This window comes from Aspergillus niger, assembly GCF_000002855.4.
Source record: "Aspergillus niger supercontig An18".
NCBI lineage: Eukaryota > Fungi > Ascomycota > Eurotiomycetes > Eurotiales > Aspergillaceae > Aspergillus > Aspergillus niger.
In genome coordinates, this window is record NT_166533.1 from 1,168,702 (window position 1) to 1,185,733 (window position 17,032).

General features: G+C 52.6%; 10 protein-coding genes across 10 annotated transcripts; 4 read left to right on the forward strand and 6 right to left on the reverse strand.

Annotated features, from left to right (window-relative positions):
* Positions 1 to 113: 113 nt before the first annotated feature.
* Positions 114 to 1,452, reverse strand: An18g05070 (uncharacterized protein; the record flags this gene model as incomplete). The annotated part of the gene is made up of 2 exons (XM_001398924.3): positions 114 to 1,120; positions 1,185 to 1,452. 2 exons carry the CDS (start codon positions 1,450 to 1,452, stop codon positions 114 to 116), a joined length of 1,275 nt encoding a protein of 424 aa, XP_001398961.1.
* Positions 1,453 to 1,802: 350 nt separating this feature from the next.
* On the forward strand, positions 1,803 to 3,264 carry An18g05080 (uncharacterized protein; the record flags this gene model as incomplete). Its single annotated transcript, XM_059745811.1, has 3 exons — positions 1,803 to 1,805; positions 1,863 to 2,842; positions 2,904 to 3,264. The coding sequence occupies 3 exons, from the start codon at positions 1,803 to 1,805 to the stop codon at positions 3,262 to 3,264; spliced, it is 1,344 nt and encodes a 447-aa protein (XP_059602969.1).
* Positions 3,265 to 3,408: 144 nt separating this feature from the next.
* On the reverse strand, positions 3,409 to 4,674 carry An18g05090 (uncharacterized protein; the record flags this gene model as incomplete). Its single annotated transcript, XM_001398926.3, has 2 exons — positions 3,409 to 4,053; positions 4,156 to 4,674. The coding sequence occupies 2 exons, from the start codon at positions 4,672 to 4,674 to the stop codon at positions 3,409 to 3,411; spliced, it is 1,164 nt and encodes a 387-aa protein (XP_001398963.1).
* A 652-nt stretch (positions 4,675 to 5,326) lies between these two features.
* Positions 5,327 to 6,712, forward strand: An18g05100 (uncharacterized protein; the record flags this gene model as incomplete). The annotated part of the gene is made up of 1 exon (XM_001398927.1): positions 5,327 to 6,712. The coding sequence occupies one exon, from the start codon at positions 5,327 to 5,329 to the stop codon at positions 6,710 to 6,712; it is 1,386 nt and encodes a 461-aa protein (XP_001398964.1).
* Positions 6,713 to 6,934: 222 nt separating this feature from the next.
* On the reverse strand, positions 6,935 to 8,920 carry An18g05110 (uncharacterized protein; the record flags this gene model as incomplete). Its single annotated transcript, XM_059745812.1, has 1 exon — positions 6,935 to 8,920. The coding sequence occupies one exon, from the start codon at positions 8,918 to 8,920 to the stop codon at positions 6,935 to 6,937; it is 1,986 nt and encodes a 661-aa protein (XP_059602970.1).
* A 454-nt stretch (positions 8,921 to 9,374) lies between these two features.
* An18g05120 (uncharacterized protein) lies at positions 9,375 to 11,014 on the reverse strand (the record flags this gene model as incomplete). The annotated part of the gene is made up of 6 exons (XM_001398929.3): positions 9,375 to 9,586; positions 9,649 to 9,942; positions 9,994 to 10,498; positions 10,560 to 10,680; positions 10,751 to 10,782; positions 10,847 to 11,014. 6 exons carry the CDS (start codon positions 11,012 to 11,014, stop codon positions 9,375 to 9,377), a joined length of 1,332 nt encoding a protein of 443 aa, XP_001398966.1.
* Positions 11,015 to 11,321: 307 nt separating this feature from the next.
* Positions 11,322 to 12,632, forward strand: An18g05130 (uncharacterized protein; the record flags this gene model as incomplete). The annotated part of the gene is made up of 4 exons (XM_001398930.3): positions 11,322 to 11,352; positions 11,419 to 11,541; positions 11,744 to 12,255; positions 12,429 to 12,632. 4 exons carry the CDS (start codon positions 11,322 to 11,324, stop codon positions 12,630 to 12,632), a joined length of 870 nt encoding a protein of 289 aa, XP_001398967.3.
* Positions 12,633 to 12,790: 158 nt separating this feature from the next.
* Positions 12,791 to 14,221, reverse strand: An18g05140 (uncharacterized protein; the record flags this gene model as incomplete). Its single annotated transcript, XM_001398931.1, has 2 exons — positions 12,791 to 13,954; positions 14,015 to 14,221. The coding sequence occupies 2 exons, from the start codon at positions 14,219 to 14,221 to the stop codon at positions 12,791 to 12,793; spliced, it is 1,371 nt and encodes a 456-aa protein (XP_001398968.1).
* A 246-nt stretch (positions 14,222 to 14,467) lies between these two features.
* Positions 14,468 to 16,023, forward strand: An18g05150 (uncharacterized protein; the record flags this gene model as incomplete). Its single annotated transcript, XM_001398932.3, has 3 exons — positions 14,468 to 14,792; positions 14,880 to 15,656; positions 15,722 to 16,023. The coding sequence occupies 3 exons, from the start codon at positions 14,468 to 14,470 to the stop codon at positions 16,021 to 16,023; spliced, it is 1,404 nt and encodes a 467-aa protein (XP_001398969.1).
* A 369-nt stretch (positions 16,024 to 16,392) lies between these two features.
* Positions 16,393 to 17,031, reverse strand: An18g05160 (uncharacterized protein; the record flags this gene model as incomplete). The annotated part of the gene is made up of 1 exon (XM_059745813.1): positions 16,393 to 17,031. A coding segment is annotated over one exon (639 nt), but the record flags the coding sequence as incomplete, so codon positions are not given.
* Between the last annotated feature and the right edge of the window lies 1 nt (position 17,032).

The following is a 17,032-nucleotide window of genomic DNA, read 5'->3' on the forward strand; positions in this document are numbered from 1 at the left end:
TAACGAAATTTCCTACTTTATATAAGAACAACAACTCTCATATATTCATTTGTAGTAATGCTGTTTCATTTCCAAGCCATTAACTCAATAACCCCCGCATCAGTTGCCGTTTCTTACTCTAGCAGCGATGCTTGATTAGTGTACAGCTCTTCCACCACATTGCTCAGCTTCTCGATCGTGTCCAACGCAGCATCGTATGCCTGGTCCCGCTCCGTCTCATCGTAGACAATCAGGCATCCAGCCCCCTGGTCGAGCACTCCAATAATCACCTTGTCCAGGATCATCTGGGAGAGCTTCCGCTCCACCTGCTGCGTGTCCAGCCCAACCATCTTAGCAATGTGGTCCAGCTCGACCCGGCTGAAAGGTTCAATAACCTTGATCAGGTTCTGCTCCAACATGGCATCGTACAATCTGCGGAGGTGGTTGCGGATGAATGTATCACTGCCCAGCTCGAACCGGTAGTCCGAGAGCGCCTTTTCGTACTCCTCCAGGGACCGGTTGGCATGTGCACGCGCCACAGCCTTCATGGCCTCGAGTCGCGGGCTGGCATACTTCTGAGCCTGCTTCGATCCCAGCAAATTTGTCACATCATCCACCAGGTTCAACATGATCTTGCACAGCAGCATATATTGGAGGGCCGCAGTGGCCTTTTCTCCCTCATCGAGGGAGCTGTACCCTTCCAGAGCCTCAATGAAATAGGAGAATGACGTGTTGAAATCCTTGTCCTCTGCGTGTAGCATACCACTCTGCATGTCGAGACCGGCCTGCAGGTTCGGCGGCGTGTAAACGGAAGCGGCCGATGTCCGGGCTGCCGTCAAGGCAGCACGTGCCTTGGCCTGGTTGCCCAATGCATGGTACACCCGCGACTCCAGCAGCTGCACCTCAACCAGCATGAGCTTGTCATCCAGGCGCTTTAGCTCGCGGAGGAGGGAGTTGATGAGGGTGAGCGCATCGTAGTAGGTCTGTTTCTGCATGTAGATAGCTACAAGGCGAGTCTGGAGGTTCTGACGAAGGAAGGACCTCCGCTCGGCGATGGCCCATTCAATGCATGATTGGATGACGGAAACTTGGATATCGAGTGTGTTCGGGATCTCGCTGAACAGGTCCAACAGCTGGCGGACTATCAGAGGACGGGTGGTCAGTAACCCTGGAAGCAAAACATCATCTCTGTCAATGCTACATACCCAGCTTAGCTGTCTTTGCCTTGGCAAATGAAGAGAAGGAATCGCGGCTGGTCTTGATGAGTTCGGCAATCTCGTGGGGCTTCTTCTGGTCCCGGTAGAGCTCTCCCAGCAACACCAGGGCATTCTCGTAATCGCGCGATGAGGCCTCAGACGAGCCGGTACCTTGCGCAAGGATTTCCTTGAGGATGCTCTCGGCCTTGGAAGGGTCGCTCTTCACGAGACCCCGGGCTTCGTCTATCCGCCCAGCGGTCGTCGAAGAGGGTGCCATGACTAGATCGGGGCTGTGAGGGGCGGCGGAGGAAATCTGGAGGGATTGCGGGTAGTTCTAAATCTGCCAACGAAGTGACAGGTAATGCACAGAGCGGGGAGGCCCTAGACACGATGAGAGATGAGATGATGAGGTATAGAGGACGATGGCAGGACAGGAAGCTTACAGGTTTGGCTATCGTCACTGGCGGTTGGAGCTGCAGCTGCCGCCCTCACCGCCCGCGGCTTGGCGAGCCAACCAGAATCGGCGGTACCCGCCCAGTAGAAAAAAAGCGCCTGGAAATTTTATGTCCGATATAGTTTTAGTTTTCTTCCCTCCAGCTTCCTTTGCAGAGAAAACCACCGGACGCCATGGTAAGTATATCCAAAATGTTTCATCGTCTTCCAAATAGATGCTAATATACCTATCAGAAAATCAAAGCTCTTTCTCGTCCTACTTCCTCGCAACAGGCTCCGGGAACCGCTGTCGTTCGACAGCCCCGAAACCTCGACCCGGCGCAGCATCCATTCGAACGGGCTCGTGAGTATACCCGTGCTCTCAATGCTACCAAGCTAGAGCGCCTGTTTGCTGCGCCCTTCCTGGGCCAGATGGGCGACGGCCACGTGGACGGTGTGTATACCATGGCCAAGGACCCAGGCTCTTTGGAACGGTTCGCCAGTGGTAGTGGTGATGGTGTGGTCAAGGTGTGGGATTTGACCACTCAGGGAGAGGTGTGGAACACCCAGGCACACGACAATATCGTCAAGGGTGTCTGCTGGACCCCCGATCGGAAGTTGCTCTCTTGCGCGAGCGACAAGACCATCAAGCTTTTCGACCCGTACAACTCGGCACCCGAAGCACCACCGCTAGCAACCTACCTGGGCCAGGGCGCTTTCACCTGCCTCACGCACCATCGGGACCTGCCATACTTCGCCGCCTCTTCTTCTCAGATCTCTATCTACGATCTCTCCCGTCCTTCCTCCACTCCGTCCCAGACCCTCCACTGGCCCACCAACGTCGATACCATCACCTCCATCGCTTTCAACCAGACTGAGACGTCCATCCTTGGTTCGACCGGTATTGATCGCTCGATTATCATGTACGACCTTCGGACATCGTCCCCTCTACATAAAATGGTTCTGCGCCTGGCGTCGAACGCGATCTCGTGGAATCCGATGGAAGCATTCAACTTTGCCGTTGCCAACGAAGATCACAACGTCTACCTGTTCGATATGCGCAAGATGGATCGCGCATTGAACGTGCTCAAGGATCACGTCGCCGCTGTGATGGATGTGGATTTCAGTCCCACTGGTCAGGAATTGGTCACTGCCTCTTACGATCGAACGATCCGCTTGTGGAACAGATCCACGGGCCACTCTCGCGACATCTACCACACCAAGCGTATGCAACGGTATGTATTTCACTTTCGCTCTCCTTATCCAAGCAATTACAGTGCTGACTTCGTTCTACAGTGTCTTCTCCGCCAAGTTTACCCCCGATAACAAGTACGTCTTGTCCGGCTCCGACGATGGCAACATCCGACTTTGGCGCGCAAACGCATCCGACCGCAGCGGTGTAAAGAGCGCTCGTCAACGGGCCAAGCTCGAGTACGACCAGGCCTTGATCCAGAGATACTCGCACATGCCGGAAATCCGCCGAATCCGACGCCAGCGTCACGTGCCGAAGCCGATCAAGAAGGCGCGCGAGATCAAGCGGGAGGAGCTGATGGCGATCAAGAGACGCGAGGAGAACGTGCGCAAGCACACCAAGAAGGAGAACCTGCCCAAGAGACAGAGCGAGCGCGAGAAGATGATCCTGGCCAAGGAGCAATAGATGTTCTGCCTGGACCGTCCATCTGGAGCATCGTGCGGAAAGGCTGCGCTCAGAGACCGAGTACATTGTGTCTCAAGTATATACATTGCATGGACATGATACAGTTGGGGTATATTCTATTACAGCTGTTGTTCAGCTTCGTCGTCAGTCCTCTTTCACGTGATCCAACTCAGTCTGCAATTGCTGGCTGGACGAATCAGCCCTGTCGGCTTTGGACGACGCTTGTGCTACTGCGCCGTCAATCCCGCTCAGGTACCGCGCCAACCGCTGCACGCTCGCCGGCAACACCGCATACCAGTTCACCAGCATGGCAAACGCGGGCAACCTTATCACGCCACCCCTGCCGCTGTCGACAGCCGAGACAATAGCCTGGGCCACCTGGACTGGCTCCAGAACGGGCGCAAAGAACCGGTTTGGTGTCTGGACGGATTCAAACAGCGGCGTTGAGATCTGGCCCGGCTCCACCAGAACCATCTTCACTTTTGCCTCGTCCCCGGATTGGCGAAGTTCGGCCTCGAGCGAGCGATGCAACGCGCTCAACCCAGCCTTACTAGCCGAGTAATCCGCCAACCCAGCCGCACATAGCTGCCCGAGCACGGAACTCACTGTGGCAATGGTGCCACCATCCGGAGCAGCCAGCATATAAGGCAAAAATACCTGATAGGCATGAACGGCGGCGAGTAAATTGGTGTTGATAGTTTTCTGGAATGCCTCGGGAGAGAGCTGTTGCAGAGGCAGCCCGTTGATTCTTGCAGCTGCGCAATGGATCAATATGGTAGGAGTACCCAACTATCCCGCAATCAATCAATGAATAGTTAGCCATCATCAATATACCCATATCCATACCTTTCTTCTTCCCCTTTGTACACAATAATAGGAAATTATACATACCTCCTGCCTCACCCTCCCCACAACCCCCTCCAAAACCCCCCTATCCGAAACATCACAAACATAACTCCCTCCCAACCCCATCTCCTCCACCTCCTCACCCGCTATCCCCCGAATATCCAAAACCGCTACCGTGGCGCCGCGAAGCGCATATATCCTCGCAATAAGTAATCCCAACCCGCTCGCTCCGCCCGTCACGACCACCACTTCATTGGAGAGATCGACTGTGCGTGGAGCTCCGTATGCTAGTTGCTGGTTGAGTGTGCTTAGAATGTAGATGAGGGTGAGGAGGGCGGCGTAGGCGAAGGCGATGAGGAAGGGGACGGAGGTGTAGGGGGTTGCTTGGGCGCGGAGGCACAGGAGAAGAATGTAGGATGGGATGGGGTGGAGGATGGTGCGAGTGAGAGTTGTGAGGAGGAGGTCGAGGGTTATGGGGGGGTTTGAATTGGAGGTGTTGGTGGTGGTGGTTGTGGGTTGGACGGGGGTGGTGTGGATGAGTTTGGGGGTTGTTGAGGTGGCCATTGTTGGTGTAGGTGTTAGGGATGTTGGGTTGAGAGGGTAAGTGGGCTTGGGGGCATGGTAGGAGGGGGCGGTTTGTGTTGTGTATAGCAGTGGTTGTTGTGGTCGTGATTGCGGTGGTGAGTGGTGTTTTGCGGAGGCTGCTGCTTCTGTGATGTGTTGGGGTCTGTGATTGGTTGGTTAGGAGCTGTCGGCGCTTAGATAGGGGGTGTGATAGCTGATTGAAGGGGAAGGGCTTACTGGGTGAGATTGTCAATGAGGGTTGACGGTAGACTTCTAGATTGTAGTGTCTCAATATTGGAGATCCTAACAGTTGGAGCTTGGAGGGAGTGAGGAGAAAGAAGCACTGGCCAGACGATTGCGATGTGGGGCTGCGGATGGTTCAGTTCAGTTCAGTTCATGGCCGAGTTAAGGTTGTGCAGAAGCTATGCATAGAGCGTTTGCCTTAATTCTCTAGATCGAATTTGCAATTGATTCTTGAAAGTTCAAATATACAAATATGTTCACATTGCCGTCCGCTGTTACCTAAGAGCCCATGGGCGTCCCATGATCGGGGATACATACAAGTGCGGCGAGTTCCGCTCTCACCCGAAACAGCACAATCACGTTTCTATCACTCACAACACTGAACACAATATAATATCATATACCAAATATGCCTCCGCCTACCCTTACACCCGTCAAGCGTATTCAGAATGTCCGCCTCCCCGGCAGAGATTCAACCTGGGACATTGCCATCTCGCGCCCCCATGATACTCCCCACAGCATCATCACATCCATCACCCCGCACCCCAATGCTCAATCAGATCAGACCGCACCACTCGCCCTCCCAGCTTTGACACACCCACACATCCACCTGGATAAAGCATTCATTCACAACTCCCCCGAATATGCAAATCTTCTTCCCTCCACCGGCTCCTTCGCCGAAGCGTTATCCTTTACCACGACAGCGAAGCAGCAATTTACGTGGGAGGATCTCCTGAGACGAGGAGAATGGCTGATTGCAGGTTCTGTCTCTGCAGGGGTCACGGCGATGAGGGCATTCGTGGAGGTAGATCATACTGTAAACCTCACCTGCCTTGAAGCTGGAATCGCCCTCAAGGATGAGTGGAAAGAGGCATGCGCAGTGCAAATCGTGTCCTTTGCGCAGGACCCGATATTCTCGGGTGAGCACGGGGACCATAACCGTCAGCTCATGGAAGATGCGGTGCGACGGCCGCAGGTGGATGTCATTGGGACGACACCGTACGTTGAGTCGTCGGTTGATGCATCGAAACAAAATATTACATGGGCCATTGAGCGTGCCCTAGAGTGCAGAAAGCATGTCGACTTCCATCTCGATTATAACCTCGATACCGGGAAGGAAGCACTAGTATGGTTTGTCCTGCGCACGCTGAAGGAGAAGGGCTGGACATTGCAGTCAACGGATAAGCGGGTCATGCTGGGGCACTGCACGCGGCTGACGCTGTTCAGCGATGAAGAATGGGCGCTTCTTGCACAAGAGATCCGAGGCAATGACCTTCCGGTCAGCTTTGTTGGGCTACCGACGAGCGACATGTATATGGCCGCTCCACCATCCTCGAAGAGCCATGATCGACCACGGGGTACATTGCAGGTTTTGGAGATGATAAACAAGCACAGTTTGGACACGGTGATTGGGATCAACAACGTTGGTAACGCATTTACGCCTTGGGGCTCGGAAGACCCCCTGTCGTTGGCGTGTCTTGGAGTGGGTATCTATCAAGCTGGGACCAAGGCAAATGCCGAGCTATTGTATGAATGCGTGTCCACCAGAGCTCGCGCAGCAATCGGGCTATCGCCACCAGAGGCTAGCCTTTCTTTGAATCAGGGAAGTCGTGCAGATATCCTGCTGTTTTATGACGTGGACGACACTGGTAGTAACGTGTCAAGACCGCGACATGGTGTTGCAGGCATCGTCTGGGACCCTCCAGCGAAGGCTAGTAGGGAGCTCGTAGTTGGTGGCCAGCTTAAGGCTTCTCCATGTTCAATATGTCCGAAATCTGCGTTTTGCTTCGCGTAGCGGCGAGTTGTCGGGAGGCGTCGTCTTTGGCGCATGGAAGGTTGCACAGCAGATAGTGTATTATATCGCTAAACCAAAGATCCACATGCTTCAGATAAGTATACTCCGCCAGACCACAAAGCGATGGAGGTGATCTAAAAAAATCTATGACGTCAAGTGCTCAGTGTTAAGTGTGAACTCAGAAAGAGTTGAACGTAAGGACAGGGGAGGTTGATGCTGGTGTCATGTTCCCCACACAGGAACGATATCATTCATTTGAGCGCGTACCTGCGCAGGTCCGTGTAGCGAATAGCTGAAGGTAGGACAAGCAGGGTCTTCGCGCATAATATCCATGTCATCCACATTAAGCGATAGCCGGAACCCGTTCCCAGCGCGTGGATACAACCGGTGCTCCTGGAATTCATATTCCGAGTCGTCATCAGAGATCTCCTCATACTGCCTTCGAGTTGTTGATGAAGATGTAGCTTCGGGTGCAGAATCCTCATTTTGTTTGTTCCCTTCAGTAGATGCAGACGCGGAATCCCTTGTATCATTGCTTGTCGAGACATTACCCGACACGGATGTCGACGGAGTCGGGGCATCGGAGATCGGTAGACGAAAAGCAAACTTTGAAGACTGAAGGTCCCTCATGTTCTCAGGAAACATCGGCAATATCGGGTTGTTGTCCGAGATAGTCATCAGCAGCTCAACGAGGGTGGCGTGCGAAAGACTTGACAGGAAGCCCCGTCGCTCATCGGCCGAAAACTCCGCTGCACCAACCTCGCCTTTAGGGATTGATAATAGAGGATAATTAGGGACTAATGGCCCAGATGTAAGGTTGGGATTGCTCCGCACGACCGTTGGTTGAATGACAGAAATTTGGACAGGTCGGCATTCTCGACAGAACCATTCCTTTTCCTTGACCGCAACAACGTCTGCGCCAATAGGAGGGTCGTGACACCACTGATGCCATGCAGCATTGCACTCGTCACAGAATACGATCGAATTGCTCAATGGGCTATGGCCCCTTTGACAATGCAAGCAAATGATGATCGCATCTTTCCCTCGGCGGTGGATACGTTTACGCTTTCGTGCGACGACTGCATTATCAGACGCGTCCACCGAGTTGCTTACCTCCTTGGCTACCGCAGGAGTTGACGGCGCAGGTACATATAACGAAGGCCGGTTGACCAGGCGGCCGGATTTCGTTTGCGTCGCTGTTGGTGCCACATCTGATTCGTCGCTACTGGAGTCTCCGGCCCTTATGATATCTTCCCCGTCACTATCGTTATTTCGTCTGCGCTTCTTGCCGCGCTTGTTACCATTTGCCGCACCCTTTCGCTGGCGCGAGCCAGCTGCTGCTTGCGGTTTCTTGGGCTTGGCTGCCGTCTGTGGCTGTTGTGGTGTAGGCAATGAGGTTGATGCTGGTGCTGCACCATCTGACAATGTCCCATTTGGTTTAGGGGCGATTTTGATTGCAGCTGTGGGCTCTGCTGGTATGGATGCAGTCAATGGTGTTGGTGCTGAATTAACACCGACCGGCGTTGTGCTCGGCTTTGGAGCGATATTGACTGGAATTGGAGACGCCGACTGCCGTGAAACTGCATTGACGGGCGTTGAACTTGTTGGTTTTAGGTCGACATTGACCGGGACTGGAGACCCCGAACTTGCTGGTGATGCGTCGACCGATATTATGCTGGGTGGTTTGGGAGCGAGATTCGGTAGGTTTGTAGGCTTTACTATGTCTCCAGCGTTTCCTTGAGGCACTGGGGAGGCGGCCTGAGGGACCGCCGGTGGCGCCACATTGTTCGAATACACGAACGGCGCCGTAGGCAATTCAATAATTGTAGAAGAAGCCCTCATTTTTCCCATTTTTGAGTTGCTATTCTGGCTTTCGAACGTCCGAGTGACTGTTGATGGGTTCCATGTAACAAATTTATCATTATCATTTCTCTGCTGCGGTCCTTTGAGATTCCCGGTAACCCGCGCCAGTAACTCGGTAGTAGCTGCAGAGAGCCGGGGGATCTCGATCCTCTTCGAGGGAATGCTCGACGGCCGTCCGGGTAAGGAGGGAGGAAGTCCCAGGGAGGAACCAATGCTGATGCTGCGCGAGGAATCCGAAGGGGGTGAGCCAGAAATGGTGGTAGTGGTATGGAGTGTTCCGTGGGCTGATGAAGGCGCTGTTTCTATAGACGCCTGGGAGGAAGGAGCTCCATTGTGCGGTGACATATCCCCAATCCGGGTCGATGTGCACAGTTGCTCAGTCGCCTTGATAGACTTGCTCAGAACACTGCATCTGAATCCTTACAGTTATCGGAGTGCGACGAGAGAAGTCATCATGAACGGACCCAGATTTATATACCATCACGTGATCGTGAGGAATCCATCCCCCGCGCCCTTGACAGAACCGCCTTTCATCGTCAAAAGCAATGATGCTCCTTAATTGTGTAATTGCCAGCGGCACACTGTTCAATATGCATGGCTGACTTGATGATTTCTCTTCTATCTGTCTCTATATGATATCCGGGACTCTTCAGCGCGGACTAGCCGGTAGTCGCACAAAAACTAACCATGTAGGGATCATTCCTGCAGATGCGTGACCTTCCGGACCACCGGCTCTTCAGCGCAGTCTAGAGCAATCCACTGGCGAAGTGGGTCGAACAGAGCTACCATAGGATATAATCTATGCTACTACGCCATCTTTCTTCAACCGAGCAATATCGTCCTTGCCATACTCGAGTAACTCCCCCAATATCTCGTCCGTATGTTGCCCGAGGGTTGGGGGCGGTGTCCGGATGCCAGGGGTTGCGTGGGAATACTTGATGGGTGTATTCACCAACTTGATGGGACCGCAGGCTGGATGGTCAATTTCTGCAACCATGCCTCGTGCTTGGACTGCATATACATTATCAGCGGATTGATAAACTCCCTGGAGACATTCTAGACGTATAACGTACCGTGAGAGTGGTTCAACGTTCCCTGAATATCATTGACTGCGGCATAGGGCATGCCGCTGCCCTCCAAAATCTCAAGCCACTCTTGCGTGGTCTTTTGCTTCACAGTTTCCTCAATCAGGCCATCAATATCCGTACGATGCTTTACTCGATCACTGTTGGTAACGAATCGGGGATCGGTCTTCCATTCCGGGTGTCCAAGTCGGTCGCACAACACACCAAACAGCCTATCGTTCCCGCCTCCGAAAAGAATATCGCCATCGAGCGTCTTGTAGCTGCGGTAAGGCACAATGGATGCTTACAGACAGTCAGTAGCTATAAGTCCAACACATGGTATAAGCTACTCACGGTGTGCGGTTCCCCATCTTCCCGAATCCTTCTTGCCACTGATAAGAGCGGAACTGGCAATATTCGCCAATGTCGCAACTTGACAGTCGCTCAGACACGCATCGATATGCTGTCCCTTACCAGTCCTCGCCCGCGCAAGCAAGGCGGCCATAATGGCATTCGAGGTGTACAGGCCAGTCGTCAAGTCGGTCACAGCAACGCCAACTTTCACCGGCTCGCCCTCTCTACTACCCGTGATATGCATCAAGCCCATCTCCGCTTCAACCATGACATCGTACCCCGCACGATTGCTGTATGGCCCGGTCTGACCATATCCGGTGATGCTGGCGTAGATAAGTTTGGGATTGATAGAGCGCAGAGTCTCATAATCCATGTTATATTTCTTAAGGTTACCAGGAAGGTAGTTCTCGACGAGGACGTCACATTCTTTCGCCAGCCGGTGTAGAATCTCAACACCGGACTTATGAGCGAAAGACAAACCGATTGATTTCTTGTTGCGATTTACCTATACACAGTGGTCAATTGCGCTTCTGGAAGTAGGGCAGTAGCGTAGCGCATAAACATACTCCAAGATAGTAGGCACTCTCTCCTGGGCCTTCAGACCCATCCGTGTACGTGGCGTACGGGGGACCCCAAGCTCGAGTATCATCACCGCGCACGGGGTGTTCGATCTTAATAACATCCGCTCTGTACGTTACCATTCCAGTCAGCATCCCCGCAGTCTTCTGAGTAATTGTGCAGATGCCGAAGAACATACCCTAAATCTCCCAAAATCTGGGTACAGTATGGCTGCGGGGAATGTTAGTTACATCTCCAACCCGGCGCTGTTGGAGACGACAAGCCTACTACTCACACCAGCCAAAACTCGTGTCATATCCAAGACTCGTATACCTTTCAGAGGAAGTGTATCATCAGAAACAGCAGAAGAATAGCTGCGCCATTGCGTTGTCCGCCGGGGAACATAAATGCTGCGACGGGCAATGCAAGCCCGCTGTACCCTCAGTGCGGCCGTGGGATTCATGACTGAATTGGAACGCTGGCTTAAATATACGATTTCAAAGACTATGATAAACCATAAAGATAATGATAGTTGGAGCAATATTCAGTCTAGAAGACAGTGGTAGATAAATAAAATCGCCAATGCAAGGTTCAATTAAACTACAGGGGAGATCAAGTAGAAGCGCTGGCTCTCATTCGGGGACCTCGCCGACGGAGCTTCGCAGCCGAGGTCAAGTCCGCTTTCCGCTCGACTTTCCTTCTTCAACCGCTTGATCCGCCCGCTTCCACGGTATCGCATCTACAATATCATATTAATATCCATTTCCACCATGTTCACCGGTCTCGTTGAGAAGATTGGGAGTGAGTCTCTAATCCTGCGGCCATGACCACATAAACAGCAAAACTAATCACTCTCCTCTATCGCAGCGGTCTCGTCCCTCGAGCCTCTCGATACCTCGTCAAGCGGGGGCGGGGGTACATCATTGACTATCACGGACTGTGAGGAGATCCTCACAGATTGCCATCTCGGCGACAGTATAGCCGTCAATGGTATGAACTGCATTGCATGATACCAATTGACACACTCACATTCATTCCCATTGCACTTGATCCCTTTTTCCTCTGCTCTTCCCTCGCCATCGTTGCCCCTCCCCCTTACCCCCACTCCCCCCCAAAATCTCGAAACAATAACCCCCACCAAACCCCCCCGAAAAGAGAAATCCACCAAGCCAACATAATCGCATCAAACCAGGAACCTGCCTTACAGTAACGGCCTTCGACAAAACCTGGTTCAAGGTCGGCGTCGCCCCCGAAACCCTCCGCCGCACAAATCTCGGCTCCCTGCAGACCAACTCCCGCGTGAACCTCGAACGCGCCGTCCTGGGCGAAACGCGCATGGGCGGTCATCTCGTGCAGGGCCACGTCGACACCATCGCTAAGATCCTCTCCGTGACGCCGGAGGGCAATGCGCTGGTGTTCCGTATGCAGCCGCGCGATATCGGCGTGATGCGGTATATCGTGGAGAAGGGATATGTTACGCTGGACGGGGCTAGTTTGACTGTGACGAATGTTGTGGATGGCCAGGAGGGATATTTTGAGGTGATGCTTATTGCGTACACGCAGGAGAAGATTGTCACGGCGGCAAAGAAGCCCGGGGATTATGTGAATGTGGAGATTGATATTGTGGGCAAATATGTTGAGAAGAGTGTGCAGGGGTATTTTGCTGGTACTGCGGGTGGGGATATGAAGATGTTGGAGAAGATGGTAGAGAGGATCGTGGAGGAGAAGTTGAAAAGGTAGGTCCGTGTTGTAATTACTGCATTAGTAGGGAGGGAAGAGATGACCATGCATGATGTTTACGAGCATTTAGCTATATGTGAAATAGTGATATGAATGAAGAAAATTCTTTTGCTTCCATGTACGAGTATAAGGAATAGGCAGGATTGTGGGTATATTTTGGTACTTCTATCGGTCATGGCCAGCCTGCTGAACGTCACGAGAGACTTCCGGTCATGGCTCGCAGCATTCTGATCGAGGCTCTTATATATCTCAGTCCGTCTCGTCCGTGGCCACCTACTCCCAATGCCAACGGCAAAGGGCACAAAGAGTCACGTTCACCATCGCAGGCTTCGTCACAGTGAAATGTAACTGGTCTCCACCATCACAGCCTCGCAGGCATGTGCCCAGTTCTCAGGGTCAATGTCCGAAGCAAGTAATGCAGTGGAATGTTGATGTAGCAGCTGGGCTATGAGCTGCTTGACATTAAGCATCCGGTTCAAGGTGATGAAGGTGCGGCTGTTTACTCCTCCATCGATTCGTCCTCGTCCTCAACCTCATCCTCATCCTCATCATCGTTCTCTTGCTCCTCCGCATTGTCATCTTCGAAGTCATCACTGAGCCATTCGTCCTCGTCATCCATATCAACATCGTCTTCATCGTCGTCTTCAACCTCCTTGCCTTCGGCTTTAGCTTGAGCCTTGGCTTGCTTCTTCTTCTCAATGTTTGCCTTTTGTTCCTTCTTTCTTTGCTCCTTCTCCTTCTTCTTCTGGTCCCAGTTCTTGTCCAATTTGGTGACTTCATCCTCAGACTTCTTGATGAAATCGTGCCACATCACGCGACCTTCGCAGAGGCCTTCTTCAACCTTAAGCAAGCGAAGCTTCATACGAGGGCCCAGCTCAACCAACTTGACCGCCCGCTTCTCGACTCCTGGAGCATTGCTCAGCTTCTTCTGTGCCTTCTCCTTCTCTCCAGCCTTCATGCGCTGCAGTTCACGCTTCGAGAGAACCTTCTTCGTGGTGCTCTCCGCCACCTCAACTTCAGCATCCGTGTCCATTTCCGTTTCACTGGCCGAGGTATACCCAGCAGCCGACGGATCCAGCAGATAATCCGCCGCATCCTCCAGCTTACCCAGGTTGGGCACAGCAGCTCCCTTCTTCTCCCTGTTCCGGATTTCCTTGGGATCAAGACGGCGAATGCGTTTCGAAACACCGGTCTTCTTCGTAGTAATGGCGTAATGACGGAGGTTCAACACATAGTGTTCTTCTTCCTCACCCTCGGGGGCGAGTTCACGGTTCAAGAGCATTACACGGCGAATGGAGGAGAGGGGAGTGGCTTGAGGGTTGATCGGGGGGAAGAGAGATTGGAAGATGGTCGTTGAGAGACTCTCCAGACGCTTAGGTACCTTAGAGTCCTCAGTGGCGTTGGGAGAGTTGAAGTTGTTCATGACCAGCAAAGGAGGCGTCTTGTGATCCTGACCACCACCTCTCGGGCGCTTCAAAGCTTTCTCAACATCACGGCATAGGGAGTAGTTTTCCACCTGGAAGTGCAAAGTCGGACCCCGGGGCGTAAGCGCCAAACGCATATTCGTGTTTCCAGTCGCCGACTTGGAGAAAAGCATAAGATGTGTGACTCCAAGGGGACCAGTCATAGTCGTGTAATCCCTTAGTCTGTTTGATTTGCGTTCCTAAAATCCAATACCATTAGTCGTAGTCCAGCTGAGAACGGGAAAGAATTCAAAGCTCACCTTCAATCTCACAGCCGTATCCGGCTCCATCATCGTTCGCACATCTTTGACCAACTGGCTCACACTAGCACCGACTTCTGAAGCGCCGACGCGGATAACCATCGACTTCGGAGTCTTGCTCATAGATGCGGCGCCGCCTTTGGCAGCAGCAGCCGTGGCATTTTGCGCGCGAACATGAGTGCGCTTCTTAGTACGTGCCTTCGCCATGGTGACAAAAGCCTGAGGATGAAAAAGAAAATAACGGAGGAATAAACAATCGCTCCGGATGGATGTGCCTGGGCAGTGACTTTTTTTCTGACCCGAAGAAAAAGTATGAGCGGAGCAAAGCCGCGGAGGAGCCCGGATCAACGATTTTGCGGTGCCTAAAATTATACTTATTTTACTTTCGCAATGATGTCGACAAGTTTTTGAATTTTCGCTGCTGCCAGATAATTCCATTTCTACACGATAAAAATGCCTGGAGTCAAGAAGCGCAAGGTCGCCCGTGAGGCACCTGCGCCTGCGCCCGCACAAGAGAGCGATGTCGAATCTTCCACCCCAGAGCAAACGCAAGAACCAGAAGCACAAGAGCAAGAACAAGAAGAGGGACAGTCCAAGACATTCAAGGAACTAGGAATCATCGAACAGCTATGCGAGGCTTGCGAGACCATGGGCTACAAAGCACCTACACCTATTCAGCGGGAGTCGATTCCTCTGGCTCTTAAAGGCCGTGATTTGATCGGTCTTGCAGAGACCGGAAGTGGAAAGACGGCAGCGTTTGCTCTTCCCATCCTCCAAGGTACGTTTCCAGCTACAACAATCTTGTATCGCCTTTTATCGGCGCTCCCAAATATGACTAGATCAAATAACTAACATCACCCCACAGCCTTGATGGAAAAGCCCCAACCCTTCTTCGGCCTCGTCCTCGCCCCAACCCGAGAACTCGCCTACCAGATCTCCAAATCTTTCGAGTCCCTAGGCGCCAGCATGGGTGTGCGAAGCTGCGTCATCGTCGGTGGCATGGACATGGTCTCTCAGTCAATTTCCCTCGGCAAAAAGCCCCATATCATCGTGGCCACCCCTGGTCGTCTTCTGGACCACCTCGAGAACACCAAGGGCTTCTCCCTCCGCAACCTGAAGTACCTGGTGATGGACGAAGCGGATCGACTTCTTGACATGGACTTCGGACCCCTCCTCGACAAGATCCTGAAAGTCCTGCCCCGTGAGCGCCGCACATTCCTCTTCTCTGCGACGATGAGCTCAAAGGTCGAATCCCTCCAACGTGCCTCCCTCTCCAATCCGCTCCGTGTCTCTGTCTCCACAAGCAAATACCAGACCGTCTCGACTCTCCTCCAATCTTACCTCTTCATTCCCCAGAAGCACAAGGACCTGTACCTTGTCTACCTGTTGAACGAATTCGCCGGCCAGAGTACTATCATCTTCACGAGGACGGTGAACGAGACGCAGAGACTTGCGTTCTTGCTTCGTGCGCTTGGCTTCGGCGCTATCCCGCTGCATGGACAGCTTTCACAGTCTGCTCGTCTCGGTGCGCTGGGCAAGTTCCGTGCTCGTAGTCGGAATATTCTTGTCGCGACGGATGTGGCTGCTCGTGGTTTGGATATTCCGTCCGTTGATGTTGTGCTTAACTTTGATTTGCCGGGTGGTATGTATACCCGGTCTTCTGCTATGGGAGTATTATTGGAGTCGGCTAATGTTTTTATGTATTAGATTCTCCCAGCTATGTCCACCGTGTCGGACGTACTGCCCGTGCTGGAAAGAGTGGTCTTGCTATCAGCTTTGTCGCCCAGTACGATGTTGAGGTTTGGCTGAGGATCGAAGGTGCTTTGGGCAAGAAGCTCAAGGAATACGACTGCCCTAAGGATGAGGTCATGGTGCTTGGTGAGAATGTCGCGGAGGCGCAACGGCAGGCGATTATGGATATGAAGGATTACAATGAGAAGAAGGGAAGCAGGGGCAAGAAGTTCGGTGGGAAGCGTTCCCGGGATGAGATGGATCAAGAGGAGGGTTAGGCGTGAAGTGTTTAAACCTCTTGGCGCCGCATTTTACGAAGTTAATACCCAAAATTGATGATTGTTCGCCTGCTTGCTGTGTCGACATTTTCATAAAAGTCTAGATGTGCTCCAATCAACTATAATGCTAGAAGAATGTATTTGAAACGTGAAAACAGATCTGAGAACATAAAATGCAACTTCTTTTGCTTCAATGCAAGTTAAACTAATTTCATAAATTCATTCGTAAAAGTTCCCAGGATGCTTGCAAAGCAGAACGGAGTTTTCCTGTTCATGCACTTGCCATTGAGTAAGTATATCTGATATCTTTTTGCAGGTGAAGCGGACTTTGCTGTTTAGAGCAGTCCGTCAATCCAAGGCAGCATGGGTTCAAGCAGACTGCAATGTTTCCTTGGCAGTGCCAGCCTCGCGGACGGCGTTGGCGACGCGGGTAGCAAGATCGTCCGCTTCAGAGCGGCTTGCTGCCTCGGCATAGACACGCACCGCATCTTCCGTGCCACTTGCACGGGCAAAACTTCTGCCCTTGTTGTAGCGGGACTGGAGAGACTCAATCTTAGCCTGCAGGCCGGCGGGCGACTCGAGCTTGCGCTCGGCATCGTAAGCCTTGAAGATGGAGCGGTCTGCAACCTCCACGCGGACAAGTCGCGAGGGAAGGTCGGTGTAAGTGGCAAGCCATTCCTTGGGGCTCCAGCCCTTGTGAGCAAGAATAGCTTCGACAAGGAGCATGTCGGAGATGGCATCACCGACCGCTTGGTTGATCAGGTCAGTGAGAGCCTGGAGGCACTCAAGGGAGCGCTGCTGGGCAGGAGACTGAGGCTCGGTGTTCTTAATGGTCTTCAAGGCGGTCTCAGAGAAAGTGATGGTACCGTGACCGTTGGCTTCAAAGTAGACGCCAACATCGAAGCGCAAGGCCGCATGGTGCAGATGCTTAACACCGGTATTGGTGCAAACGGAAGGCAGCTTCAGGACCTTCTCGATGTAGTCCGTGCTAGAACCATTCGCATAAGCA